At 40.3% G+C, this 14,416-nt stretch overlaps 1 protein-coding gene across 1 annotated transcript; it reads left to right on the top strand.

The window, feature by feature from the left end:
- The first annotated feature begins 4,953 nt into the window (after positions 1–4,953).
- On the top strand, positions 4,954–13,885 carry LOC145765294 (Golgi-associated plant pathogenesis-related protein 1-like). The gene is made up of 4 exons (XM_082577096.1): positions 4,954–5,131; positions 5,863–6,007; positions 11,406–11,551; positions 12,184–13,885. Exons 1-4 carry the CDS (start codon positions 4,993–4,995, stop codon positions 12,444–12,446), a joined length of 693 nt encoding a protein of 230 aa, XP_082433222.1. The 5' UTR covers positions 4,954–4,992; the 3' UTR covers positions 12,447–13,885.
- Positions 13,886–14,416: the final 531 nt, after the last annotated feature.

Genomic DNA, 14,416 nt, shown 5'->3' with positions numbered 1-14,416 from the left:
TAACTTATCAAATCTAACGAGGCACCAAAACTTTAAATGTTTAGTGACTTATTATAATAAACCGCGTATCTTGTCTATTTTATTGATACCAACTTATTTAAGGCAAAACTATGGGAATAGAAGACACGGAGTAAGTTGAATCAGCATGCTTTGCAAGGCGTAACAGTTAGATTAAATAAGATCTCAAAAACTTTGTAGCGACCTGATGATAGAAGTTTGCGCTCCACAAATGCCCCTAATCAACATAGTTGAGTTACTTTATAGGTGCAGGTTTGTTTTATAACGTTTTTGTGAACCCAGCCAGTTAATAACAATTGCGTGTGTGCTGGTCATCTTTGATTCTTTAAACAACTTGGTGAAATACTCAGAGGGAAAAGAACATACTGTGGCTAGTTTCAAAACCCAGCAATATTTCTGTAAGTTGTGTATACTGTAGGTCGCTATGGGTAAAATTAGTGTATAGTTAATACCGGTTTAGGTTGGTTGGTTTTGAATCTTTATCCTCGGACTGACAAAGCTTTGATTGGTTATTCCTGGTAGTTTCTCATGCTTGCAGAGGCTCTTGACGCAGGGCCGGTTACTGAGATTGATAGAGTGAAGTTTTCCGATTGCTGAAGTGTTGTTGCCGGGGAATTATTCCATTCACTAGGTGCCACTGAATGGAGAGCAGTCCTTAACGTGCTTTGCTCAAGCGCACACCGCGAGAGTCGAACTTGCGCCGTGTGATCTTGAGCCGGCGCTTAACCACGGAGCTAACGGGGCGGACAAATGTTTAATAGGTAATGGCAAGTTTAAGCATTGTCTATTCTTCAACAGTGTTTTGTGTACATGTTTCGTGCCGCAGTCCTCACTGTCACAACATTTTCACTGCCATTAAAAAATACATGCCGCCCGCACCTTTGGACAATCTCCCTACCTTGCTGATATCTAACCAACAGAGTTTTGTCTCAAAGAAGCCGCTTTGTCCCCTAGTCGACGACCTTTGGAGCCAAACCACCTTCACTCCAAAATCTATGTTGATTCAAACGTGCACCCTCGTCGACTGAAATCAAGACAATCATTCGTGCTAGCCTCTCAACGTCTGCTTTATGAAGCTGACAACCAAAACATCTTAGCGGCTGATTGACAGGACAATAAATGATGATGGCGTATGAGCGATCTTTCCAGGCTAGATTAGAGGGCAGGAAATCTTCAGCCACTCAGCAGTCTCGTCGTCCAGGACCCTCAGACCATGCGCACCGTGTGGAGGCCGGTGGGTTAGGCAGTGGTGGATGACATGGTCTGCGGTCTGTTCAGTGGCACCACACTCGCATTCTGATGAAGGAGCCAGGCCCCACTTGTGCATGTCCGAACGAAAGCGGCCGACGCCAGTTCGCAGGCGGTTAAGCCTGACCCACGCAAGCCTTGCGAAAGACATCCCTGGTGGACGGGAAATCGGCGTCGGGTATGAAGTCACGGAGCGTGGAGGTGTGATTTTGCCACTCCGTGTTCCACATATGGTTCGTCCAGTGTACCGCACTTAAACCAAGTTCTTCTGCGTTCTTAAGTAGTTGCTGTGCAGCAGGCACAAAGGGGCGTCTTGATTTCAGCCGCTGCTTTATAGGTGGTGGTCTCTTGAATGTTGCATGGAGGAGATGGTCGGGGTTCAAAGCGCAGCAAGCGAGAGAAATCGTGGCTCCTTTACGGCGTAGCTCAGCGGGTTGGATGCCTGCTAGGATAGGTAGGCAGTCCGTTGGAGTGGGACGCAGGCATCCAGTCACAGTACGCAGTGCGTCGTTGATGGCGGTATCAATCTGGTGGGTGTGAGAACTACGACACCAGACCGGCGCGCAGTCCTCAGCGGTGGAATGAACAAGGGCTAGGGTAGCTGTACGAAGAGTTTTAGCACCAGCTCCCCAAGCCGGAACCCGCCAATCGCCTCAAAAGTGCGACGCGTGTAGATAGTTTTTTGCGCAGTGACTTCCAGTGCCGGCGGTACGTGAGTGACCTGTCCAGGGTTATGCCGAGGTATGTAGGTTCGGCACAGTAGGGCAGGCGTTCCCCATCAATGTTGATGTTTATCTCACGCTGTGCCTCCCGATTGTTAAGGTGGAAGACCGCCGACACTGTCTTTGACTTGCTGAGCTGTAGCTTCCATTTCTGGAGGTATGCTGATAGTGTTTGCATGTCTTGGCTGAGATTCCTTTCCACTGACTGCCAGTTTCCTGCTGAGTGCAGGAGTGCCAGGTCGTCTGCGTAAGCAGATTTCCTGGAGATGGTGGGGGGCAAATCGTAGGTGTATATGTTGAACAGGAGAGGAGCCAAGACTGAGCCCTGTGGGACGCCGTTTTTAAGTCGGCGTAGTCTGCTTTGACGACCGCTACCGGTTGTGAGGGTAAAACTGCGGTTTTGCACAAGTTCCATCATCATATGGACCATGTGTCTGTCAGGGAGCAGACGGAGTAACTTGCAGGTAAGGCCGCTAAGCCATACGGTATCATAGGCAGCCGTGAGATCAACAAACACGGCGCCAGCCTTCTTCTTAGCCGAGAAGCTGTCCTCAATGTCTTGGGTCATAAGTGTGACCTGATCTACGGTTGATCGTCCGTGTCGGAAACCAGCTTGTTCACGGGGGAGCTGCGGATCTATTATTGGTTCGACACGGGCGTAGATGAGTCTCTTGAGGATCTTGAAGGGGATGCAGAGCAGTGAGATTGGACGGTAGCTCTTCGGGTTCCCTGGGGGCTTATTCGGCTTGGGAACTGCAACCACAAGGGCTCTTCTCCAGATTCTGGAAATTCTCAGGTGGCGCAAACAGCAGAAAAGAAAGTCTTTTAACCAGGACTTTAAGGAGGCAGCAGCATGGAGTATCAACTCCGGGCAAAGGTGGTCAGGGCCCGGGGCTTTACCTGGCTTTATGTGCTGGAGGGCGGGGGAAAGTTCTTCCGGGGTGAACTCACCCGAAATGTTGTCCCCGTCTGGGGTTGTTACCCTCCAGAGGTCCGTCATTTCTTGCAAGACAGATCTATCTGATTCACGGTCTCTCGATTTGTATTTCCCGTTCTCCACAAGTTGTGAGGCAATGGAATTTGCTGAAACGGGACATTGTTGACGAGAGGCACGTGATCTGCCAGTTAGGTTGTTCAGTGTACTCCATGCTATGCGGCTGGAGTGCGTGAAGTCGATTGATTCAACGGCTTCTGTCCAGCGCTCCTTCCGCTTTAAGCCCAGCCTTGCCAGCTGAGCTGTTGGTGTCATTGCCCTGAGGGGCGTGGAGGAAGTCGGAGTAGAGGCTTTCGCACTCCTTATCCCAGCACGGTATGTAGGTCTTTCGTCGGCCGCGGGAGATGGATTGTTTTGCCGCTGATGTTATTGCATCACAAAAGTCCTGGTAGGCTTCTTCCACGTTGTTGGTGTGAGGGGATGGGAGATACTGTGTGGCTTCATTTGTGAGGAGGCTGTAGTACTTCCAGTTAGCCATTCTGAAGTTCCATCGCTTAACAGGCTTGCTCGGGACAGGCATTATGAGCGTTGGAGCCGTGATAATCGAGGGTCGATGTTGGGACCTGGAGAACTTCTCTAGCACACGTCTGTTCGGTTGGCAATTATCGGGGTCATCACTTGCGAAAGCCAGATTGGGGTTTGTACCAGTGTTCCAGCGTCCGGAGAAGAAGCTCGCTGCACCCTTGGGATCGTGCAGTACCTTTGGTAAAGTGAAGTTGTTATTGGCTGACCGTGAGGCCAGGCTTTCTCCGTCGATGTTGGTGGTGTTGTAGCCCCAGTCAACGTGGTGGTAATTCAAATTGCCAGCATAGAGGCTGGGTAGGGGGGAACACTGGGATGGCTGTTGGTGTTAAGCGTGAGGGTGGTGGCTTATAGACATTGATGATGTGATAGCCTGATATGTCTATGCATTGCCACGCTATCTCCGATTGGGCACTGGACTGGTCTATTGGCGTCCAGCTCAGTTGCTCATGGACAAACGTGGCGAGGCCGTGTTTCCTGCTGATGGTTGCGCCTGCGAGTGTGAAGTTGGGTAATACCAACTTATCCACAGATGTGCAGTGGGTCTCCTGGAGGAGAATGACGAGGGCCTGATGTTTTGTGGCCAGATACTCGATGATGCTGAGCTTGCTGGCCGTAATTCCCTCGGTGTTCAGCTGCAGTACGGTAGGTCGTCGGTACTTTACGACAGAGGAGCTGCCGCGCCCTGAGAAGGGCGTTTCCTTATCCACCCTGCGCTGAACCTGGGCCTGGTTTGCTCGAGTATGACAAGCTTCGCTTCGCATATCTTTTTTTCTTGAAGATATGGTACTGACGGGAGGGACCACGAGAAGGTGCTTGTTCTTCCCCCTCGGACAACAATAAATGAAAACCTGAAAGAAAATAAAAACACCTTTTGTTAAAATGTTGTTTTTTTTTGTAAGTGAGATAAAAGTCAACTTTAATAAAACTACTATATACCAACTCAAATAAGCACTAAAGTTGGACAATGTTAGACCTCTGGGCGAGCAGAGTAGGTGATCATCTTCCTACACTACTCACATTTGAAACGGAGTTTTTAACTACTAATTATTATAAAATTAAAACAGCAAAATATTTAGAACCCTTTTTATTTAGTGTGCTATAGCATTTATTAGTGTGCTGTAAAAACTTAATAGGCCTACCGTAACTTAACAAATAAAATCTATAGCCTATCACAAAAAAACTTTTTAAAAAAATTGACACATTAGAAGATGTTTTTCTATACGGACAATGCCTATTCTGCCCTATTGAAGCGTCCTGGGATAATCTGTAACTTAATTGAGCTACAAATATATTTTATGAGCCTGCACATATCTAAAGACTTGAAACATGGAAACTTTTCTCTTTACATCAGGCCCCTAAGGTGTGACATCATTATCAATTTCACAATGTAGATATTAACGACCTGTTTTAGCCTGATGATGCGAGTTCGCTGTGGTAATAGCGAACTGCACTAGCTTTCGAAGCACAGTTTCCTAGTCATGTGCTATGACGTCATGCACGTCACAGCATTTTTATTTTGTTATTAAAGTTAAGATGACTTTTTCAAAAGTATTGTTGTTTCAAGTTTTTGTGCTGTCAGTAGTTGCAATGGAAGTCTTCTCTCAGATATTGGTGGAAACACAAGGTAAACACTTGAAATAAAGATTTATCTAAAAACAAACTTTTTTAATGATTACCGTAGGCCTACTTATATATTTTAGAGTAATAAAATGTATCTGAAGACTCTTAACCTCTGTTCTGGCTTCTCGGTGTTTAGAGAATTGCAGGACTTTATTTGTAGGATATTATTTGTAGGATCCATGTAAAAGGATTCAACCAAACGTGTAAAATCAGTAAAACAGTTATTTATTTCAATTGTTAAAATAACGTTCCTTGACTCTTTGAGTATCAAATTAAAACTGTTCATTTTCTTACCTTTAGATTGGCCAAGAAGTCAATCATTTAATCGCAAGAATCAAACTATACCCAATCGCAACTTTTATTATTTCACTGCTGCATTTATGAGAACCATTAAGTTCGAAACAGTTGCCTATGCCTAAAGTTAAATTTTCGAATCCTAGAATAAAAATTGGTGTGAAGTCAAAGATAATAACGCTATGTATGGAGCTACATGTCCTCAGACGCTGCTATTATTTTACTTGATAGCTAATGCAAATTATCTTGTAACCTTCTGTTTCAGGGACTAATTTGTATGAATTGCACAACTACTTTTCGTAAAGCATTGATATATCTTATTTAAAATTTGTTTTAAATAGCCTACTTTAATGAAAATGCTTCATGCTTTAGTTTAGATAGACGCAAACATCATTATATTTATTTGTATTTGCCTACTATACCAACTTTTCTAAATTTCAGAAGAACCTGCAAAATTAGATGAGAACCCAGGGATATCTACCACGACTAAAAGTTTAACCTCAAAACTCTTCGACCCACTTGCAACATTTAGATATGAATGCTTCACACGCCACAATACACTGAGAAGCTTGCATGGATCCCCAAAGTAAAACATGTTTTGTTTTTTAAAGTAGGCGTACCGGTATTAGCCTACAAATTAATCAAAGCAAAGAAGAAACAAAGTCACTTATTGGTAGAAGCTGATTGAAAGTTAAATGGTTACATGGCAGCAATAATACGAAAGTTGCTGAGTTGTGTAGGCTGCAGCTTACATGCGTCATGCAATAATACGTAGGCTAATAGCCTATAACGTCTTTGATGATACATTGTCGATGTTTGACCATCTACATTGCGACACTAAGCACGTGCGCATTATTGCCTACTCAGTGGTAAGCAACTTAAAATGTATTGTTTCAAAGGTGTTCTTCCTAGCCATTTATGTAGACTTTGACAGACCTTGCGGCAGGAGTGGCAAGAGATGACAATAAGTTACCTACAGCTGTATCCAACGTTGCTCGGGAATGAATGATAAACACGTTTTCGTTGACTTTTACATAAGATTGTTGACCATTTCTTAGTTAGACCAAAATCAACTGCCTCTTTACTAAGTTTGGTTTGGGCACAAAACGTGAATAGAAACAAAGAAAATTGGGTAGCCTATAGGTTAGCTTACGTGGTATTTAAAAAGTTTTTTTTTTTTTGTATTCAGGTTTACGCCCGGTCCGTGGCGTACGCAGGAATTTTTCATGCGGGGGGGGGGGGGGTTGAAAATCATTCATGAGACCATTCCAACCGTAACCAACATTTAGTTCACGGTTAAAACGAAAACGGGCTGATGACAGGTCACTAAACGTACAGTTGTCATTGTGCTGATGATTAGGGCTACAAGATGGTCGAGAAAGCTTGACGAACATTAGCGTACGTTTTGTTTTTGTTTGCTAAAAATTTGTTGGTTGGTGCAAATATGCAATGGAAATCGTGAATGCAATCCACTGTCGATTCAGAATTTGGCCGGTGTTTCCTATGCAATACAAAGACGTTTTTCATTTGAGTTACGTTAAGATTATATTTTGTAGCAAAAAATAAATTCAAAATACCGTACTCGTTACTGTGCTTTGCTTTTACTTTGAGACAAAAAAGGTGGGTTACAGGTGGTAAAAGTCTCTACAGACCGTACGATTAATTATTATTTATTTATCAAACAAAACAAAATTTTGAAATTGGTTGTGTCTTGTTTCAAACACCCCTGAGTGAAAACAGTCAGTTTATCTTAAAATAAAAACTTTTTACGCAATCCCACGCATTTTTATCTGGACACTTTCTACCTTGTAGCCTACGATTATCGTGCAGTGGCATTTCATAGCCTACTTCTTTTCAGCGCATAACGAAACCAAATTGCTGAGATCTCAAAATCAAAGAAGATAAAGTAACTTTCCGTCAAAATGAAGCAAAACAATGTTTTAAAAACGTTTCAACGTAACATTAAAGTTGCTCATGCTAGGACATAAGAAATGTTCAATATGAAACTGCAGAAACTATTGCCTACTAAAATAAAATAGGCTAGCCATAACAAACCATAGACCTTAGTTATTCACGTTGGTGGTGAGCCTGGGTCCACAATAGCCTACAGTTTAGCTTCAAGCAATTGTACTAAACTTATAAACAACAAAAGCAAGCAAAAAATTTAAAAATTTCGATGCCTTTGCTCCTTTTTTCACTTTTTTGTTTCGTCGAGGATAGATTCTTGGCCATAATTGCTGTATCACAACACAAACACGTGTTCACAAAACTTGATTTACATAAAAAACTAAGAAAACTAGCTGATGACGCATTCAGGGGCGCCGGAAGCGGGGGGGCAGGGGGGCGAATGCCCCCCCTGCTCTCAATTTTTCTGCAGATGGAGGGGCAGGGGGGGGCAATGGTGCCCTTTTAAAGTCATGTAAGCTACTGCACATTTTGCAATAACAATTTCTGCTATTCGCTTTTAGCCTAATTATAATCTTTTATTTTTGCCTCAAAATAATATTTACGGCACAAAATTTTGCAACACAGTACAGGCCTTAAAACTCGTTTTTTTTTTTCGGCAGCCATTGTGGCCTACCGGGAGCTCCTTCTCGGCGGCCAAATCTGCGTGCTTGGAGGCCAAAATACAAAATAAAAATAACGATAGCACAAGTAAATAGAATTAAACTTGCAACAATGCTAAAATGATCACTTAGCGTTGTTGAAGTCTGGGCCTGGGCGACGTCCTACAATAGAATCGCTGCACCACGCAATAACTGCTTTATCGGGATTGTAATCCAGTACCATTCAAACGACACTCGCACGAGTGTCTCCAATGTGGCTGATTTTATAAAAGTTCGCTACTCCCCTAGAATTCTTTTTAGCAACGAAAAACAACGTTCGACATGTGTTGACGATGACGGCAAGGTAATAAAATAAGTATTTCAATGATTAAAACATTACTTGTAGGCTTTAACTGCCCTTTGTCAGAACTGACGATGCACTAGCAAGTGCGAAATATTTTTTCTTTTACATCTACTGACATCTGATCCTGTTGCCTTAGCAATTGAGGTTTTAGCTATTTCAATGATGTAGGCTGCATTACTAAAAGAAGCATAATTTTTGCAAAATATGATCAAAAAATGTTTTCCCCATTGATGTCAACTAACTTTGTTCTCCTTTTTAACAACGGTTCAATGTCCGACAACATCGAATCGACATAAAAACGACAATATTGCCAGCCGATGTAAATTAGCAATTTGGATTAAGACTTTGTTAAAATAAACGTCGGGAATTACAAACAAGACTTACAGCGCTGGCGATCGCAGATGGATATTCCATCAATAACAAATATTCCCCACACAATGCAACAGTGGCGATTATGACGCGCTGACCTAACTTTGCGTCACTCTTTGATACTGCATGTTTTCGACAGTTAATCCACGATCATTGTATTGCGAAATTAAATAATTGGCTAGGAGAGACCGGCGGCCAAACTTGGCCGATTGAGGAGGTAGTGTAGCGATCCATTATTTCATCATGTAAGTTTTCCTGCCTTTTACTATAGTGAACTAGTTTAACTTAAATTTATTTCCTAATGTTTCTTTAATTTTCCATGTAATCTGCTCCAGAAGTCAATAAGAAAAAGGGGACCGACAATAAAATGATTTGTTCGCATTTGGCGAGAGCCCAGTTAGACCAGTTCAGTTCTCAGAAAACATTAAATTGATTGTTTAGTTAAAAATGTAATGATTTGTAATAATGTTTCCCTGTTCCGTAATTTCAATAATGTTTCCCTGTTCTGTAATTTCACTATTCTGTAATGTATAAATTCAAATTGTGTTAGAGACCTACAATATTATATGAACACCTTCTGATAACTTAAAATTATAATTCGAATAACAATTGTGTGGAAATTAGTTCTTGGAGTCAGATAGCTAAATTAGATAAATAGAACTTTCATCAGGCAGTTAGACAGCCTTAATATTAATTCTTATAAACTAACAACAACCATTAATTCAAATATAAACAAACATTAGACCTTAAATAACAATAGACCTTACATCTAAAATAAATATAACCACAGTAGCACCGGCGGTTCATTCAAGCACTACTTAGCCGCCATGGCCGCAGGCTGCTTTAAGGCTTGACAGTAGGTTACATCATTATAAAATAGCATGATGCCCTTCTTTGTATACCGGACACTTGTAGGCTATCATTACTCAATACATAGTGAGCTGATAGATTAGCATTATCGCTATGTCTTATCTTACAACTTGAAAAAAATTGGCCTTTTAGTAAACAAAAGTGCCCTTTTTTCGTAATTTTGCCCCCCCAGTCAAGAATCGTTCCGGCGCCCCTGGACGCATTTATATAAAACCATAATCAGCCATAAAACATACAAAAGTTTTACATACTAAGCTCAATGGGGTGGGGTTTAACCGCCAACACCCCCCTCTTGCGTACGCCACTGCACCCGGTGGTTGAAGATGATCTGAAGTAGACAGAAGGCAAGGAAGCCAATGTTTGTGTTCACCTTCAGGCATGCCTTTAAGTGTGTCCTATACCCAGAGATGGGCGTGATCTTGATCTTGAAGATCAAGATCGTGATCTTGATCTTGATCTTCAAGATCACTTTTTTTTGGTGATCTTGATCTAAGATCACTTTTTTTTGTGTGATCTTGATCTTAAAGAACATTAAGATCAAGATCACTTTAAAATTGAAGTTTACTTAATAGATGATGCATTTTTTAGAACTCGTGCTATACAAAGTAGTTAGTGGCAACTACCAACATTAAGCCACTGTTAATATGATATGTGTCCAACAAAAGACGGTTTAAACTCACCATCTAATCTGGTCAGTGTTGCCATTTCAAATTTGAAAAAGTTTTCTGTGTTGGTCATAATAAAGAAGTCAACTTCCGTGTACTTTTTGTTGACGTATAACAAAAATGATTTAACTTTGTTCACAATTTCCTTGTTTGAATTTTAAAGAAATGGTTGCTTTCTTTTACTCAATTTTAGATGTTTCAAAAGTCTAGAATGTGGGTGTTAAAAAATCTGGACTCTAGCCGATTTTGGTGTAAAGTGGTTTATTGCTGTAAATCAACTAGACCAAGACTTGTTTAAGGTCTGAGTATGGAGCGGTTTGTCTGACCGCAGCCGCAAACCTCTGAATTTTTTGATAACATATAACAGTATCAAGGTTGCCAGATGGGTAAATGGTGCAATAAACATTGACATAATACAGTGAAAATTAAAACTTCTTAGTAACACGAATAAAAACTCCTACATAAACCAGACAAAAATTTGGTAAAAAATGATGCAGTTCAAAGTTTATTTTTATTTATTTGTTATAAATAAAAGTATAAAACTAATTGAAAATTTTGCGACTTTTTCATGACTACTGTAATTAACCTCGGCCTTGGGTGTGACGTTGCCGCAAACTACGTCAGCAACAGATAGGCCTAATAGCAACAGTCACTAACTTATAGGCCAGTGATCGAGTAGTTAAAAGTAAAAGCTAGCAATAACAACTATATACCTTTATCCAGGTTGCTTATAGTAATTATTTTTTGCAACATCATTGATCAAAAACTTCATTTTATTTCAAGTACACAAAAAGTGATCTTGAAAGTGATCTTGATCTTCAAGATCACGATCTTGATCTTGATCTTCAAGATCACATAGTTTGGTCATCTTGATCTTCAAGATCACCTATTCTTGGTGATCTTGATCTTGATCTTCAAGATCACCAATACTGGTGATCTTGCCCATCTCTGCCTATACCAAAGACACAACCGCATGCTCAGGAAAGATGACAGTAGACAACAAAAATTCGTAAGACACCATGCAAAATGGATCTATCCCTATTAGCTTACCCCTATCCTTTCTAGGCCTCTGCTGATAAATATATCATCTTCTCGTTCTTCTATCAACTATGTTTCTGATTGCAAAAATCTACCTTCAAAAGTCTCATATGATTGTTGTACAATTTTCAGCTTAACAAGAAATGAACATTTAGAACAGTTAGCCCAGGAGTGGGCTGAAGCACTTCTGAATAAAAGACAACTACTACGCAGTGAAAACGAGCAGTATGGAGAAAGTGGAGCCTACAAATACTCTCCCCCAAGTAGAAGAATCACAGGTTTGTGATATTTTCAAGAGTTTAAAGTTTCAACTATTTTCTATTTCCAAATTCATATTAGCATATACTGTACCAGGGCCCAGGGCTACTCAACTAGCAAATCGCGGTTCGAATCCGGACTTTCTGGTAAGGTGGACATCAAGCTTTTGGAAAAATAACCGCATTGCTACATTTCATGGCCTTTTTAAACAGATTCTTACCAGGAAAAAGCAATTTTTTTCTGTGGTTATCCTAGCAGCTGGAGTGTTTCACCCCTTGACCCCCAACGCTTTGCCATCTTCTCTGATGTACTGCTTACACGGCTACAATATACAAAGAAATACAATACATTTTTTCCTTTTTTATCTCTTTGTTTGTGTCAGAAAAAATCCAAGTCATGTTATATTTTACTTGAAAAGTGTTTCGGTGCTCGCACTGGTTGTTTAACTTTCGTGGCTGCATGTGAAATATTCACTGGACCGCAAAAATATTCAACTTGTCAAACTGGACCTTTGCTAACACTAGTTGAGTAGCAATAAATCGTCTATATTAGTCAATATAGCATTAATTATTGTCTCGCTTTAAGAGAGTTAAAATTCATAATAAGAAAGCCTCTACTTTCCAACTCACACATAATTTTTTATTTATTTTAGGAGACGAGATTTGCAATCAGTGGTATGCTGAGATTGCCAATTACGACTTTGTGCACCCTGGACAATCTACAAACGGAGGAAAAATTACTCATTTTAGTCAAGTTGTTTGGGCAAATACGAAAGAAGTTGGCATTGGAATGGCCGAGGACGGTCAAGGAACTCTTTTTGCTGTAGCAATTTATGATCCACCTGGAAATTACATTACGCAATTTGCAGAAAACGTAAAGCCACTACAAAAGATAGACGTTACTAAAAAAGATTGATAAACTTAACGTTTTATATAACTTAGGCTACCTACAGTTATTAACACAAAAATATCACTAAAAGGCTTAGTTAGAATTACAATATATAATAATACTGTAAACCATACAAAAACAACTGTCTTTTAATTTTTAAACTAACAGTTCGTTTATTAACGAATAACTGTGTGATCGTAACGCCTCCTGGCTGTAACATATGGAACCCGATCACCCAAAGGCCGACGTCATACAGTAAAGTCAACATGGTGAATATTTTGTTTCATCATAGTTTACAAATAACAAGCTAGGTGATACGAAAACAGGAGCTATTTGTGACATGAATGGTTTGTGTCACTCTCATAAAGTAGAAGCAATACGTTTAATAGCCTCAAACAATGCTTACTATAAAATTCTTTAACCCCATGGTAAGCTATAGTTTTCTAACAAGTTGATATGACCATGTAAGTTACATTGCAATTGGTTTCCCATTGATATTGTTGGCTGGGTTTCCACCAAGTGTGCAAGTTTTTAAAACAATATAGCCCAATCAATTGTATATCGTGAATATATTGGCGCCCTTTCCAACTGGTAATTTAGGGCAGAATATTACAATACAGGTAGGCCTGAAGGTCGCCTCCACATATGCAAATCAACTCTGTGAATGAACATGATCAAACAACGACTGCGTGGCGAAGTAATGAGACAATTTATTGTGCACGGGGATTAGAAAGTTTGAGACACTTAGGTAGATCTGGGATAGGACATGACGATCTGGAATGTTTTGCTTATTGTTAGAGAGAAATAACTTTATTTGCCAATCAGATTCTATAATAGTACGATACATACCGTAATAAGCTTACATCACAATAACATACAGTTCATGAACATAGAGAAACGCATAAGTACGCTCAGTGTTAACAAATTCAATCTGATTAACCAAGAGCGGCGTGTTATTTGTATTTCTAACGCTAAGCAGCTGATAACGGTATAGGGCATAGGCTAACAACATTTCTAACCAACCAATATCACTTCTATCCAACCAGCTCATCCATATAGTAATCACTATTCTACAGTAGAAACCTCACTTGCAACTTAGCATGTGTTCGTCAGTAAAGTGCTCCAACGCCTTCCTATAAGCTCAGATAGATTGTCCACATTAATCCTGCTTTCAACAACTCAGCAAAATCTGAGAGGAATGAACGGGTTTTGCCATATCAAAAATAGGGTGTATTTTTTAGACCTTATACAGTTGTAGCCAAGTGCTTTACGAAAAATAAGTGTCCAATTTTTTTTCGTCTTTTTCTTGGTTTGTGCGCAAGGTTGGATTAGCAGCAGCACTCATCTGTGCAGTCTTGCGAGTTTCCTCTTCTCCTGCATCGGCCACATAAATAAATTGTGTGAATGTTTTAAATTAGTTTTTCTCGTTTGTTGGTTCGCTTTCATCAATAGCTTCTTTGGTTTTCTCTGGTACCACTTTATTGGATTGAGAACGAAAGTTTTTTATCTGAGAATAGAGACATAGCTTAATGTGAAATCAAACTAAAAAAAATAAAGTCGGTCGCAAGAAGAAATACAATTGAGCATTGATTTTCCAGCTCGAAACCAAACAAATGCAGATGAATCTCTGAGCACAAAAATTTACATTAAAATATAAAGAGGTAGACTTTGACCCATGCAATTCGAAAAGTTAAAAATCATTGTAGGCATTAAGGTTAGAACAAAAACGCTTATTTTTAAACTAAATTTTATTTTTCTGGCACTAAAGCTTCATTAATGTTGTTTATACGCAGCGTTTTTTGACCTGATATATGTGAAGAGTTTACTTTACTTTCTTCACAATGTAGATATTAAAGACCTGTTTTAGCCCGATGTTGCAAGTTCGCTGTGGTAGTAGAGGTTTACACTAGCTTTCGGAACACAGTTCCTGGGTTATGTGCTATGAGCCTATGACGAATGGTGTTAAAGTCATTGTGTCGTTTTATGCAAATCTTGTC

Source organism: Aplidium turbinatum, chromosome 2, assembly GCF_918807975.1.
Source record: "Aplidium turbinatum chromosome 2, kaAplTurb1.1, whole genome shotgun sequence".
NCBI classification, from domain to species: Eukaryota; Metazoa; Chordata; class Ascidiacea; order Aplousobranchia; family Polyclinidae; genus Aplidium; species Aplidium turbinatum.
The sequence above is the reverse complement of the archived record's forward strand: the minus strand, read 5'-3'. Positions and strand labels throughout refer to the sequence as shown.

Bases quoted from the DNA above. Each gene is read 5' to 3' on its own strand.
- LOC145765294 (XM_082577096.1), top strand. From the start codon at position 4,993: ATGACGTCATGCACGTCACAGCATTTTTATTTTGTTATTAAAGTTAAG. The intron at 6,008-11,405 runs GTAAAACATGTT...TACAATTTTCAG, and splicing joins AGCTTGCATGGATCCCCAAA to CTTAACAAGAAATGAACATT. The intron at 11,552-12,183 runs GTTTGTGATATT...TATTTATTTTAG, and splicing joins CCCAAGTAGAAGAATCACAG to GAGACGAGATTTGCAATCAG.